Consider the following 14,944-nt stretch of genomic DNA (forward strand, 5'->3'; position numbering starts at 1 on the left):
AACCCTTTACACACACAGTACTTGTGTTATGTTTTTCTCTACTTCTCTCAAGCTTCCTTCATTAGCTGTCATGATGCTAAGAAAGGCTTCTTTTTTGAAAAAAAATGTTATAGATTTTTAAAAGAAAATCAATCAACTAAAAATGGCTTCATCAAAGCCAAATATATCAGCTGGAGAAAAATGTCAAATACCTCCAGATACAAAACTGAGGCGTTTAAAGTTAGAACACTGGAGAAAAGTAGTCGGTATATTGTCAATTAACAATAGGTGGCAAGATGTTGCTAGTAAAATTAGAAAGCCCAGTGGCTATGAATTCTTATATTCCTCCGCGGACATTGAGTAAGTTCTGGATGGTTTCGGTTTTTTTTCTCTTTTTCTCCAACAAAAACATCAAAAATTCAAAAATTTCACGAAAAAGTGATAAAATATTGTATGATGTTAACATTAAATCTTCTATTTTCCATAGAAAAAAGAACACATCATGGAGTTTTAACTTTATAAGGAAGGAAAACTTTCTATAAAAGTTCCATATCATTTTTGCTTGCAATAATAACACACTGCACCATTTATTTATTATTTCCTACATTTATATTGCTGGAGAGAAGTTAAATATTCTTCTTTTTTTAATAAAGTGTAATTCAGCAGTCAACTCTAGATAAAGGGGGGGGGAAGAATCTACAGGGGGTGCATGAATTATAATACTTGTTTTGGAAACAGCATAACATATTTATTTTTTGCACAATAATAAATATGGTTGAAAAACAATCCTTTAAGCAGCCTTTAAACTTTTTCTGATCGGTATTATAACTGCCACAGCGGACATCTCTAAACCTTCTAGAAAAACATTGTCACCTATTTTAAAAAAAAAGATATTTTTTTCTCAATTACATGAGCTGATAAATGCTTTCCCCCATCGACACAAGCTAATAATAAAATAAGGAAGAGAAAACTATTGTTTTCTGTTATTTATGCTGTGTGTGCGACGCAAGAACATTACCTCAAAGGGAAAACATCCTTTCCGTTGTCTAACTGAACAGAAGCTGATTCCGCCCACCGGCAATTCATCAGTTAAAGGGGGGGGGGGTGAAAAAAAGGTTTGACTGTGAAATATTTAATGCAGTAATTGGGCTTGCCAAAATAAAGCAGATCAAGTTTGACTAGATATCCCGAGATTGCAGCTATAAGAGTTTAGTTCTCCAAGCATAAAGATGAGACTTGGTTATGTCATGTTGGACGATTATTATTATTTTTTGGTAAAGCAAATGTGCATTGAGAATTGCTCCTCAACAAGAGCTTCATAGTCCACACATCTTGCACCAGGGTTCCTTGGCTGTGACCTTTGGCATGCTCCTACATCAGATTTTTCATGATCCCCTCTATAGTAAATAGGCCTATATATTGAGAGCAAAAAACAACAACAAAAAAACCAATCATCCTGAGGCCCTCGGGCTGGAGCCTTTTCAGCCCCACCCTTGTGGAGGTCCTGCTAAATTTTATGTTTGACTTCTCCATGTGCAAAATAACAAAATCATTTGATGTGATATATCCAAGTCTCATCTTGTGCTTGGAGGACTTAATGTCAGTGTCTTAATGTTTATGTGGTGCATATTAAAGCAGCATCCCAGGCATGCATGATGTTCTGATTGCTTATTGCACAATGTCTGATTGCCTATTCACTTGCTTTTATGTGATAACAACAGCGAGTGTGCAAATAGTTGATAAGGTTTTCGCGGCCATCATTTGATGAAAATTGTCTGTTCAGGTTTGAAGACTCGCATTTTTTAGTTAGTTCTCAACGGAACATTAGAACTAACAACTCATCAAAGATTGTGCTGCTTAAAATTAGCATTCCCACGATAAACCCCATTTTTAAGTAGTCATTTGTCTATAGCGTATTATTCCGTCATGTGGTTAGAGACAGGCCCATCATTTAGGGGGGGGGGGCTTTTGAAAATACACTAAAAATGGTATATATATATATATATACATTGAGTACATGTGCTTTGCCCCCCCCCCCTTCCCCCGGAAAAAGTTGAAATGACGGCCCTGGTTAGAGATGTAAAATTCTTGAGAATAATCTTTAGGAGAATATTCCCCTCGAGGAGAATGTTCGAGAGTATTCTCTGGAAGGACTGATATTATAAATAATTTGAGTATATTCTTGTTCTTGATGAGAATATCCTCATTATTTATAATAGTCATTCCAGAGAAAATATTCTCAAGAATATTTATAATAGTCATTCCAAAGAAAATATTCTCAAGAATATTTATAATAATATATATATTATAATAAATAATCTTTATGAATAACTTGAGAATATTCTCATCCAGGAGAATATTCTCTGGAAGGACTATTATAAGTAACTTGAGAACAATTATTATTATTTTTTATGAGAATATTCTCCAGTAATTTATAATAGTAGTCCTTCCAGATAATATTCACAATATTAATAATAATATTATAATAATACAAATGATTTCAATAAAGAACTTGAAAATATTCTCTGCTGCCCCCCGGAAAAAGCTGAAATGACAGCCCTGTCAACATGGCTAAATTGCACAACTTGCAAATAAATATGAAAGATAAAAAAGGTTTTTAATAGCTTCCTTTGCCAATCAACTTTAGTTTGAATTTTGCTTTGAAAATTTTCTGAAAAAATTTACTTAGTTTTAAATATAAATTTTTTAATCTTTAAAGGTTTTCAAAATCTCAATAACAAAAAACCTATGAAACCTCTCACTATGACCATATTCTCAACCTAAAAGTTGTCATTATGAAGTGATTGTGGCAAAAAATTGTTTTGTTTTAAATGTTTCCAGCAAATGAAAACCGGATTATATTTCATAACAAACAAAATTAGTAGAATGTTTTAATTATTTAAAAGAAAAATTAATATTCTCGATTATTCTCCAATTATTACCAGGAGAATATTCTCACCATACATCTCTAGTCATGGTAACATAGAGGGAAATTAATTGGCCAGATGAATGGTTTAAGTTGTTAATGTTAGGGAGGATGTAAGTGAAACTTTCTCTCTCTCTCTCAAAAAAAAAAAAAAAAACTATAACTGAGAAAAAAAATTGCTCCAGTAAGATTGTAGAATCACTGAACTGAGAGAAAACTCGCTAGAGAGTTATAACGTATACAGCACTCACTGAGAGCTGTGCGATAGGCCAACCGTCTTACTCAAACAATGCTCTCACACCAGTTACTTTTCCTTAAATGTGCAGTTCATTTTGCATATTACCACCAAATGATTAGTGAAATTCTAAAAGCATGAATATGATTGACTTGTTTAATACAAGCTCAGTTTCTCTCAAAATACGGGATGGCATCTACACTTCCATTGATTGTAGAATTGGAGGCTCCATGAAACTCAAATATAACCACGCACTGTCAGCAACTTCACCCCCTACTCACATGAACATTGTTACCAATTTAAAATGGGTGATGTTAAATGCTGAACCCTGTATATTAGAGGTGGTATGTGTTGCTAAAAACTGTAAATGTTATACTAAATGCAGTTGTACGATTAAAAAAGGTGTTTCAAAAAGAGCCATTCAGTTATTAGAAATGTGTAAATTTTTCTGATTTATATGTTTAAATCACTAAATAACTTCTTTATCTCCTCCCCCTCACCTAATTGAAGTGAATTAAAAGCTCAGTCAATGCACGGGACGACTCCAGCTGAAGCATTTCTGGACCATTGGAGCACATCCTTGAAAAACCAACCAACTATTCAAGTTCTTTTGGATGTCCTGGTTGAAGCAGAATTGTATCAAGCTGCTGATGCTGTTTCTAAAGCATTTCTTGGTGGTATGTTCAAAAATTTGTTTGAAGAACAATAAATAATGTAAATTATCACTGAAAAAAAAAATCCTGTTCATTGACTAACATTCTATGGCACAATATTTATTATACAGTCCACAGTTGCAACTTTCGTTATTTTGAGGAAAAAAATATGGGTATCATATGATCTGCATGTGAAAATTTCATTTTTAATGATGAAATCTTAAGCAATAGAAGGAGTTGTTTGTGGCATTTTTGCAGAAAAAAAATTTCAATCACATCTATATACATACATACAGGGTGCATGGGGGCATTTTACTGGAAAATCGTTGATCCTACAGGTATACTTCCAATTAGAAAGCATTTCCAAATAATGTGTTATACTCAGATATGCCATTCATGTTTCAAGGGATTGTATAGTTATTGAAATAAAACAAGTAACTTTTTATACAGTCTGTGTGCCCTAAAATCCAATTAGAAAGTTGTTAGTTACCCTGTCTCCCCTGATGCCAACAAAAAAAAATTCCATGTTTCTAAGCGCAACATTTTCACTGAGATATTCAAATTCGAAAAACACAGGAAAGTTGGAAAAAAAGCAGCATTGAGTGTGGGTGAAATGATTACAGCGATTCAGATTTTTTAAATCTATAATTTGCAGATTTTACACTGGAAAATATGGTACAGTATCTCAGATCAAAACCAAACACAGTCCTTGCACAAATTTTCATTTCTAATTAATCATGACTTTATTGGCGAGGTTAATAATTTGAATAACTTAATACTTCTTTTATGTACTTTTTGTTTTTTCAGAACCAATTTGTCTCGGAAATATTGTGGAAATTAATACAGAAGAGCTTGATTTACAACTACAGAACAAACTGGCTATGAAGGAATGCGACACCTCACAGGATACAATCACCAAGTCACGAATTAGCGATACCAATGCAAATCTAGTCACATCTTTCACTCGAGAAATTAGTGACAGAAGTGAAGCTCCTAACAGAATTCCCATGAATGGTGTCGCTGCCAGTTACTTTGATGATCAAAATGAGTCTGTAGTTAAAATACTCCCCTTGGATTTGTATAAGTATTCTGATTTGTCAGCTGCAACAGAAAATTTCTGTAATATATCTGTTTACAGTGGAGGTTGCAAAATAGGTGAAGGAGCTTATGGGACTGTTTACAGAGCATTTTTTCAGAGAAAATGGGTCGCTATTAAGAAGTTGAATGGCGAAGTCGACAAGCAGTTCTATACTGAATTGGAGGTTTTGTGCAAGTGAGTGAGGTTTGACCTATATTACACGTAAATAATCTACCTATAACTTGAACACTGATGGTATATTAAACCATGCTATCATAGATGATCTCAATTTGCTTCTAAAGGAGAACTATAATATGCGAAGAAAACAGGTGAAAGTTTCCAATGACTCAAGCTTTAGGTGATGTGGAAATTCAAGCACCACTTAAATTAAGGTAGCACAATAAATTACACACTTACGAAAATGAGTTGCTGTTATCAGTATGAGGTTTTGTGCAAGTGAGTGAGGTTTGACCTATATTACACGTAAATAATCTACCTATAACTTTTCATTTCTAATTTCTTCTAATTGCTTAAGATGGACAATAGTGATTTTTGATGGAGAGGCGATCAGAACACAATTAAATGCTACCACAAACCACATGATAACAGAAAAATAATGACAAGATCTGTCTTAACATTGTTTCAGTTTGATTATTTGATCAATTTATTAGAAAAATCACTGAAAAGGTGGGAAAAAGAACAGTATCTTAAGCTTAGAATGAGCTTGTCCAATAGTTTTTTCGGTTCTTTCCTTTATTTTCAGCGATTTTCAAATTCAAATACCTTAGCAAATATTGCACTTAAAAACATGAATTTTTTTTTGAGGGGGGGGCTTGAGAGAAAAAGGGAACAACTTTTTTTCACAGGGTTTTATAGGGTGGACAAATAAAACGTTAGTTTCTTTATTTTAATAACTATACCATCCTTTGCATTATGAATGATGTATCTCTGAGGCCTAATTTGAATAACTTTCTCTAATTAAAAGTATGCCTCTGAGATCAATGGTTCAATAGGTATTCCATGATAAGGGTACTTTTCTATGCATGTTGTATGCCCTTCATCTACAATCTATTTTCATCTCCTCAGTTGAAGCATAATTTTATTGTTAATATGATTCTAAGCAAGCTCTCCTCATGAAGAATAGCCATCTATAGCTGTGAACAAGTATATTTCTAATGAGAAGTTTTCCAACTGTTAGTTCCTTTATTTTGATATGGATGGTGAGTCCACAGTTTTTATGTCAGCCGCTGTTGTAGTCAAGTGGTCATTGTGATAGACTCGCATTGCGTGGACCCCGTTCAAACTCTACCGGCGCCACAGTAGTGGTCCGCTGTAGTTGGTTTTCTGTGGTTCCCAACTTCGAGGCATGAATGTGAGCTGATCTCCCCATCAAAAAGTCTTATCACAGAGAACAAAGGGCCTACAACAGTACAAACCTTCAATCCTTACACCCCACTCATAGTTCAAAAAATAGATGGCAGCACTATAACAAGCATTACACATAAACAAACTTCACTATAGATTCCCAACGTGCACCCACATTCCAACATGTACCAATTCATTAGAAGTTTTGCACAGGAATATGTACAAGGTGCATGTGTGGCTTAGTGGTGGTTTTTACGTTATGATCACGCCTTCACCGAAAATAACTTATATACCACCTACCGATGACAATAACTCTTTTTTGGAGCGTGATAACTTTAATTCATTATAATCACAAGCGATAGTTGAATTTTTTTACAGCTAAAAACTAGAGTAACTGGAATCATTGGTTCATACTGTTTTCATATTCCAGTTTTCCTTGAGGATATGATGAAGATGGCATATCATATGACAATGATATAAATTTTGAAGTTTTGGGATAGGTTATTCCTCAGATTTATTGCATTATAAAAGAGCAGGAACATTGATTTTCTTTTCTCAATTGATGATACTGATGCTGTATTTTTTTGCATGTTTCATTAGTAAAAACTATTTCACTTTCAAAGGTACAAGCATGAAAACTTACTTCCGTTATTGGGCTATAGTTCAGATGGACCATACTGCTGCCTTGTGTATGCTTACATGAAAAACGGTTGTTTGCAAGAAAGACTGGCATGTGTGGTATGTTGATCCTCTATTTAATGGATTTAATTCATCATTAAAGTTAAGTTAATTCAGAATTAACTTTAGCGAAATTTAAGGAATGATGAGATGATGGAGGATATTCAGATCAATCTTTGTGATCACAATCAAAAGTTTATAGTCTAAATCAGGGATTCTGAAGTATTTTGAGTTCAATGGAACCCACAGAATTTGAAATATCTTGAAGCACCCATGCCTATTGTCAAGGTACTTCAGCAAAACTCAGAATTACCATGACACTATGATTGGAATTTTCATGAGAAGTACTAATCACTACATATTTGAAATTTTAGATTTAACTACATTTCATAATTGTTGAACTTACAATTTAATCCTCAAAATATTTTGTGTAACCACTGTCTGATTTCATGACAAACTGTTGGTTTGGCATGGTTCAGGCAATGGTTCTAATGGTTCCAATAGGCAATGGATCTTTTTTTTGGCTCTCGTGTCTATCTTGCCCTAGCAACCAATTAATCGCGGCTTCCTTTTTGTTCTTCGGTTATTTGCCTGTGGCTTCTCTTCCTATAACAATCATTCAACTGTAACTTTCTTTCTATAGTGGTCATTTACCTGCGGTTACTTTTCCATAGCAATCGTTTACAAGCAACTTCATTTTTGCTAATGGAATCAGTTACAAGGTGTTACTTTGCCCTAGCAGTCATACACACAGTTCCCTTTCCCCCAATTATCATTAACTAGTGGGACACTTGCCCCAATTATTTTGTACTCACGATTTTTTTTGTAACTATCATACATCTATGATATTTTCTTGGCAGTAAGTTGAATAGTTGGGTGAAGGGCCAATTCCTCCTAATAATTATGTAGGCACACATCAATATCTTCAGATTGGCATGATCCAATCAACAAAGCTTGGTACTGCTCTGGAAACCACAACACACTTTTTGAGAACCATTGCTCTAAATGTTTATCATGCAAAGTTTATAAATAGTTATTTTACAATAAGAATATGGATGTCTCCAACAAATTTTTGTTCCTCATTCATTCGGGAAAAAAAGCATCATTCATCTGATATTTAATATCTTTATTATTTTTTTAACAGGGCAATACTCCACCTATCTCATGGAAGAAACGCGTAGCTATTGCATACTATACAGCCTGCGGAATCAACCATTTACACACTTATGGAACAAAACCTTTGGTACATCGAGATATAAAGAGGTAAAAAATTTCTTTATTCATTTCTTCCTTAATTTCTTTTTGATAAAAAAATAAAACACATTTTTCAAATACACCTTTTTTTTTAGTGTTCAACAAAATTTTGACAGTTGTGACATGAAATTTTACTGATCGATAGAAACGACAGTTGGAAAAATATCTCTGGAAAAACTACATCATAAAGCAGATAATTAAGCATTTCAAATAGAGTAAAAGGAAACAATTATATTTTTTGTTTTTAGTGCAAATGTTTTGTTGGATGAGAACCTCATGCCTAAAGTTGGCGACTTTGGATTAGTAAGAGTTGGTAGCAGTGGAGGGTCCTCGACCATTGCCCTGACATCTAAAGTTTGTGGAACACATATTTATATGCCATGCGAAGCATTCCGAGGCGAAGTCACCATAAAGGTTGATACCTTCAGTTATGGTGTTGTTTTAATGGAGCTGTTAACAGGGTTAGCCCCATATGACCCATCAAGGAGAGGAGCAGATTTGGTGAGAGAACAGCAAAATTATATATATATATATTCAGTTTGTTTTAAAATATTTTAAACTAAATTTTATCGTATAAGGTATTGAGTAGCTGGAGAGAAAAACATGAGAAATTTTTCTATATAAATAAAAGTGGAAAGTTTTGTGAAAGTTTGATCTCAATTTCAAGATATCCTTCATGGAAGACAACTGTTGTGAGGTGGAAGATATTGTAGGATTACTAGACTCAAGAGGAGGACAATGGGATAGAAAGATCGCTCTTTCTCTCTATGAAATATCAAGGAGCTGTATAGAGACACGAAGCAAGGATAGACCAAAAATTTCGGAGGTATTTTACATTATAATATCTTGTGTGTCTGTGATTGATTTCAATTTGTTTGGATGCATGTGCAGTGACACTAGATATTACATATGCAACATTGTATGGTTGATAGTCTTAATTTTCTCTCTACTACAAATCTTGAACACTGATATAATTTTCTTATACTCCCAATACTGATTCAGTGTAGATGTTATGAGTAAAGCTTAGAATAAGGCTAAATTTAGCTTCACCAGGGTAAAGCTGGCTTTATCCAACTGATGTGAATAATTCCTGACATAAAAAAAAGAGATTTTCATCATTTCCAGGAATTTATTTGAATAAAGTGCACAAAGTACACACACCTACCTGAATAGAAATGTTCTCATACTAGTACACAACAGAAAATATTGAGCAGTTAAATCCTTAATCAATTATGTGAAATAATTGGCAGTTGATGATGACAGAAAATTAAACAGGTAGCGAGCTGAAAAAGCTTTAGCACCAATTTTGGAGAGACCAATATCATACTATGCTTATTCATGTAGTTTTAAAGATTAACAAAATTTGTTGATCTTTTCATTTCAAGGTGCAAATGTGAGCCGATCTCCCTGTTAAAAAGTCTCGCCACATAGAACAACAGGCCTGCAAACGGTACAAATATTCAATCATTATATTTCAGTCACTTTACTTCTGAAATATAGATGGCAGCATTGAAAAATCAGACACAACATTAGATACTCACTCAGACTATTAGGTACATACACTTACGGCACAACTCACTAAGTAGTAAATTGTCGATGGTAATGGACCTGAGTTGTGCTCGGTTTGAAAGAAAGATTTTTTCTTTACATTCATTAGATAGCTGCGATTTCTCGAGCTAAACACTACAAAGAGAATTTTTTTAAATGTCTCCAAGTATGATAATTCTAGTGATAGAACTAAGTATCCTTGATGTAGCTCTCACAGCACTTTATCTTGCTACTCATTCTTGTGGCTGTATGCGAAGAACAGGGCCCAACATTGCTAGAGCTAGGTTTATACAGTTCCAGGCCTAATCTCTAGTGTAGATAGAAAATAAATGAAGTCATAGAACATCTTGTGTGATTTGTTTATTTTCCCCAATCAAAACATGTTACTTCAGATTTTTTTCCTTTCAAAAGAAAAATTATCCCAAAATTCTTCATGTCCTGAATTACAGTTATAACCGAACATTAGAAAGCGTTTTTGAGCGAGATTGACAGTTGAAAATGATTAAAATACATTAATGAGGTAATTTTCTCCTCTGTATTAAATAAAAAAAACGCTAATAACATTTCAAAAGGGAAATTAGGATTTTTGGGGATTATTCTCCAATGGTGGCAACTTATTCAACAAAAACTATGTAAGTTTATTAGATTTGAAATTTCATTTAGATTTCAGTAACAAGTTTTTTTTTTTGTTCTTTAACAGCAGTGAGTTAAAAAATTATTGTGGGAATTTTCACTGTGTTACTTATATTTTGAGGTTGGACACTATGAAGCAGAATATTAGCCATTAAAGAGTAACAAGTAAAATCTGTGCAAGTTGAATTGCATACATATAGCAATATAACATTACACAGACTGCTGATAAAACTTTTTTTGTTGAACAAGTTGAATTGCATACATATAGCAATATAACATTACACAGACTGCTGATAAAACTTTTTTTTTTGGCTTTAGGTTCTACCAAACCTCAAGGAACTTTTAGATGCCATCAAGTAGTTTTGAAGAGAAGCTAATAATACATGGAACTTGTCTCTTTTAATTGTTATCTTTAGCTTATTTTTAGTAGTTAATTTATTCATATTTTTTTAGTTCTAACTCAGCAACACAAAATATACAGTGGAACACTTATATGACAATATTCAAGGGATCAGAGAAATATATTGTTATGAAGGAGTTATTGTTATCTCAATGGGATATATATTAACACTATGAAAAGTGCATTGGGACCAGTGAGTAATATTATATGTGATTATCGTTATTAAGGGTATTATTATATAGGATTTTCACTGTGTTTTGTTTTTAAGGAGAATAATCACCATGCAATGAATGAATCTTTTGAATTAGAGAGGATTTGAAAAAGATTTTTGTTGATTCATAAAAGATGGGGAATACTTTTGTTTGATGGGGAATAAAAGAAAGGTAAGAATCAAAGAATGGAAATGAATGAAGCCTTACTCTTGAATTATTAAGCAATTTGCTAAGATTGAATGACTGCGGAGAAGAGCTGCTAGGATACTAGATTAATAATTGTAATTATGCAGGGTTTGACCTATGAAGAGTAAATTTTTTCAGGTAATTGTATTTGTGAGGAAAAATGTAGGGTAGAAATTACAAAAATATCTGAGACTTTTCAAAAGATGGATGAGAGAGAGAGAGAGAGATGGTCTACAATCAATATCTTTTTGTCAAAGCTCCATATTGATTTCACCTGGTGAGAAAAATTCTAGGTTCTGTTGTGTAGAGAGTTTTATACTAAAAAATTTGTGAAAATAGAGAATAGCACACATTTCTGGATTGCATAAATCCCATATGGTGCACGTCCTCTTGTACATCTCTTGGAGACAAAGCAGGGAACCGTGGATGGTTCGTTGTATAAATACCACTGCACATTAATTTTTTTTTTAAATATATCATTCACCTCAGGATGCATCAAGAAGCTACCCATCCTTAAATGATAACCATATTTATTTATGGACAGTATTTTTTCTTTTGCTGAAGTTTTTGATACCTCATTTATTTATTTATATTTTTAGCTCAGCGTTGCATACACAGGGTAAAATGCCAACCATATTTTTTGAGAGCATTTCTTTTTCAAATTTTTAGATATTGGCCACTTTTTTTGCCTACACTTGTTGTGTTATTTTTATTCATATACCAATACCGCATGAGATATTAAGGTATAATTACAATCGGAAACTTTATAATATAATTTCATTGGCAACATGTACATTCTTCATTAAACTGTAAGATGATATATCTTATTACATACAGGTCTGTGCTGTTGACTGCAGACGCCCAGAGTGCAATTAAGATCCATAGATGTAGATATTATAATAATTCTATATATAATTCAGCATACCTCATTTGCCTCAGGGAAATTCCCCTGTTGCACTTAGTGAGTATAATTCTGCACTTAGTTATGGCAAGACCGTTTGTTAGTTAGAACAAGTACCTACCACGGCTGGTTACAAACTCAATTATTATGATAAGAAAAGTCAAATTTAAGCAATTATATCTTTTTGATATTTGGTTTTTAACATGAATGCATCTTTTAAATCATCTGACAATACTGGGAGCATTCACAAAAAGTTGCGAGACGAAATTCTTTAAATGCTCATGTCTCTGGAAGTACCCAACACAAGTCAAAAGCAATGGTATTGTCAGGTGCACATTGCAAAGGGGCATTCAATGATATCACTCTGGTTTCAATATCTCTTCTTGTCTGGACATCAGGGTCACTGCCCTGATTCGTAACATATTGTTTTATGCTATATCTCCAGCAGTTCACAATGAAAATAGACAACATGAGTGTCATTTGTTAGCTATTCCAAAGAAAAAGCAGATGATAATCAGTACCTACCACATGATTCAAGGCACCAAAAAAAAAAAAAAAATGCATTCACATCAAAACTTGCGGCCGTATCTATGAAACATCTTACCCCAATTTTTTTAGCAAAATTATTAATAGAACACTGATGCAGTTACATTGTTTTAACACTTTATTTATGAATTGGAATTTTTTTTCATGATAGTTTAAGGTGTTCCAAAAGAATTTGATCATTTTTGTCGCACCACTGTCATTTTCTGCACACAAGGGCTAATTAGATCAACACCTGCAATTTACTACAATTTATTGCTGATTCCGAACGACAACACTTCCTTTTTATACTCACTAAGAAGTTGGTGTCCTAAAAAATTTCCTTCGTCGAGTCTTCCTTAATAATACTGAATAATGAATTTGATAATACTGAACGAAGCCTTGCTATTTTAGTTCTAGAGCTGTTGATATAGATGCATTAGGATTTTATGATTCTGTTTTCAAGAAAATATGGGCAGTGCATTATACCTTAAATTATTTTAGTTTATTTTTTGAATTATTACTGTATTTAGGCCATAACAATTATATTTTTATGGATTTTTTTTCCAATATTATTTTCTTTATTTTATCCACTTATTTTTATTTTAATGTTTTAAGTTTTTTCCTTATTATTTATTTATTTATTTTAGTGACTTTGTTGGGCAATTCGCCTAGTGGCTTCAGATTTTTTTTGTAAGAAAGTTTATTATAGAAGTCTTGAATGTGTGTGTGTGTCAAGAGATTTTGATTTTACTCAATTAATTTCAATTTATTTTAATTTGACTGTGCATTGGAATATTGATTTTGTTTTTCAAGTCATGTTAATAATAATGAGCACAATTTACACTTGATTAAACATAATGTGATATTAATTTTGTGATTACGCATGTGATATTAATTCAAGCATGAAGGGAACAAAAGAAAAATTGTCAGACAAAATTAGTAGTATATTTTAGAGGTTTTTTTGTACTTATACATATGTGACTTTTTAAGAAATATTGATTCTATATTATGAAGAAATATATAGTTCATATTTTTGGATGTTTTCTACTTTTTTTACATGATTTCTAGAATCCTTTGTGTATACAATATCATGTAATACAATGCTGGCTACATTACATGGAGGAAGAAAAATTATTTTTAGATGCAGAAAATTTTGTTTACACATGGAATGTTATATGATATTTCTGTGTAACATTAAAAGTCTATAATTGTTATCCCATTCAACACAGAATCACATTCTTTTCATATTTAAATGCATCCATATTTATATCACCTTTAAGACAACAGAAAAAATTATGAAAATAACTGAGTCTGTATGAATGTCAGAAACGCTGAATACAGAAATATCTCATAAGTGTATTTCTTAAATGGGTTATAGTCTTACATACAGCTTGGATTTCATAATATAATTCAGGATGGTCAACTTCTCACTGCTCAAGGGCCAACATAATTGTCAGCTGCACCAGAGACACTTCTCCCATGTATAAGCGCACCAGTAAAATGGCCCAAAAAACTCTCAGATGTGTGTCCATCATAAGTAATATGGTGAAATGCTGGTGATTCAGTTATTAAAATTTTACCCTGGGCTCTCTTAAGAAACTGTTTGAAGAGAAAACAGATGTCCTTTTTTCAGCCTAATGCATCAAGGAAAGACTTTTTTTGGTTATTAAGCTAAGGTGAACTTGGAAAGAGAAGTCATCTGGTCTCTGCCAGGAATTTAAACCAGATCCTCTTGCAAACTGGGCAAGTGTGCTACCATATTCACCACTGGAAACACAACCTTGCTTTCCTTATTTCACACATTGTAGCATGAGGCGCTGAAGTAGAGACTTTAGTAGACTCCCTTAACTTCAACAAATAGCCCCCCCAAGTAGGATGGTAGATAGAGCAAGACGGCTTTTTCTTAGCCGATAACATCAAGGAAATAGACCTTTTTTGAACTCCAAGTAATCTGGTTTGATTCCTGGCAGAGACCAGATGACTTTCTTTGAGTTCACCTCAATGTTAAAACATTGGGCTTTTCTAGCTAAAAAAAACTGACTGTGGTTTGTTTTGTAAGTTTTTTTTTGGTTTTTTTATCAATGGAAAGATTTTAAAACAAAGTGGATATTATCCTGCTGAAATTTTATGTAAGAAAAGAAAAGCATGTCTAGATTATTAATGACTAAATATCTCAATTTGGAAAGTTAATGTACTTCAAATAAGTGTGCACATGAAAAAGAAAACTGATTGTTTGAATCATTGCTGTCCATTCATTTTTTTCAGTCTAAGACCATGAAAAGTACATTTTTGCAGAAAAAGAATTATTTTTTTAATCTCTTGTTCATTAGCATATACCATAATTTTTTATTTCAATAACAAATATTAAAAA

General features: G+C 32.9%; 1 protein-coding gene across 2 annotated transcripts in view; it reads left to right on the forward strand.

Moving 5' to 3' along the window:
• Positions 1-14,944, forward strand: part of LOC149079604 (interleukin-1 receptor-associated kinase 4-like) — a 24,358-nt gene continuing 9,414 nt past the window's right edge. The window contains exons 1-8 of one of the 2 annotated variants that reach the window (XM_089240214.1): positions 1-339; positions 3,651-3,817; positions 4,601-5,066; positions 6,860-6,974; positions 8,059-8,177; positions 8,417-8,669; positions 8,836-8,994; positions 10,668-14,776. In XM_089240214.1, coding sequence (XP_089096340.1) covers positions 143-339; positions 3,651-3,817; positions 4,601-5,066; positions 6,860-6,974; positions 8,059-8,177; positions 8,417-8,669; positions 8,836-8,994; positions 10,668-10,709 — 1,518 coding nt within the window. In that variant the 5' untranslated portion in view covers positions 1-142 and the 3' untranslated portion in view covers positions 10,710-14,776. Of the gene's footprint in view, positions 340-3,650; positions 3,818-4,600; positions 5,067-6,859; positions 6,975-8,058; positions 8,178-8,416; positions 8,670-8,835; positions 8,995-10,667; positions 14,777-14,944 lie in introns of those variants that run through there. The other variant, XM_089240215.1, reaches the window with a different exon arrangement.

Source organism: Pholcus phalangioides, unplaced genomic scaffold, assembly GCF_987345545.1.
Source record: "Pholcus phalangioides strain wild (caught in Gottingen) unplaced genomic scaffold, Ppha-v1.0 ptg000012l_1, whole genome shotgun sequence".
NCBI lineage: Eukaryota > Metazoa > Arthropoda > Arachnida > Araneae > Pholcidae > Pholcus > Pholcus phalangioides.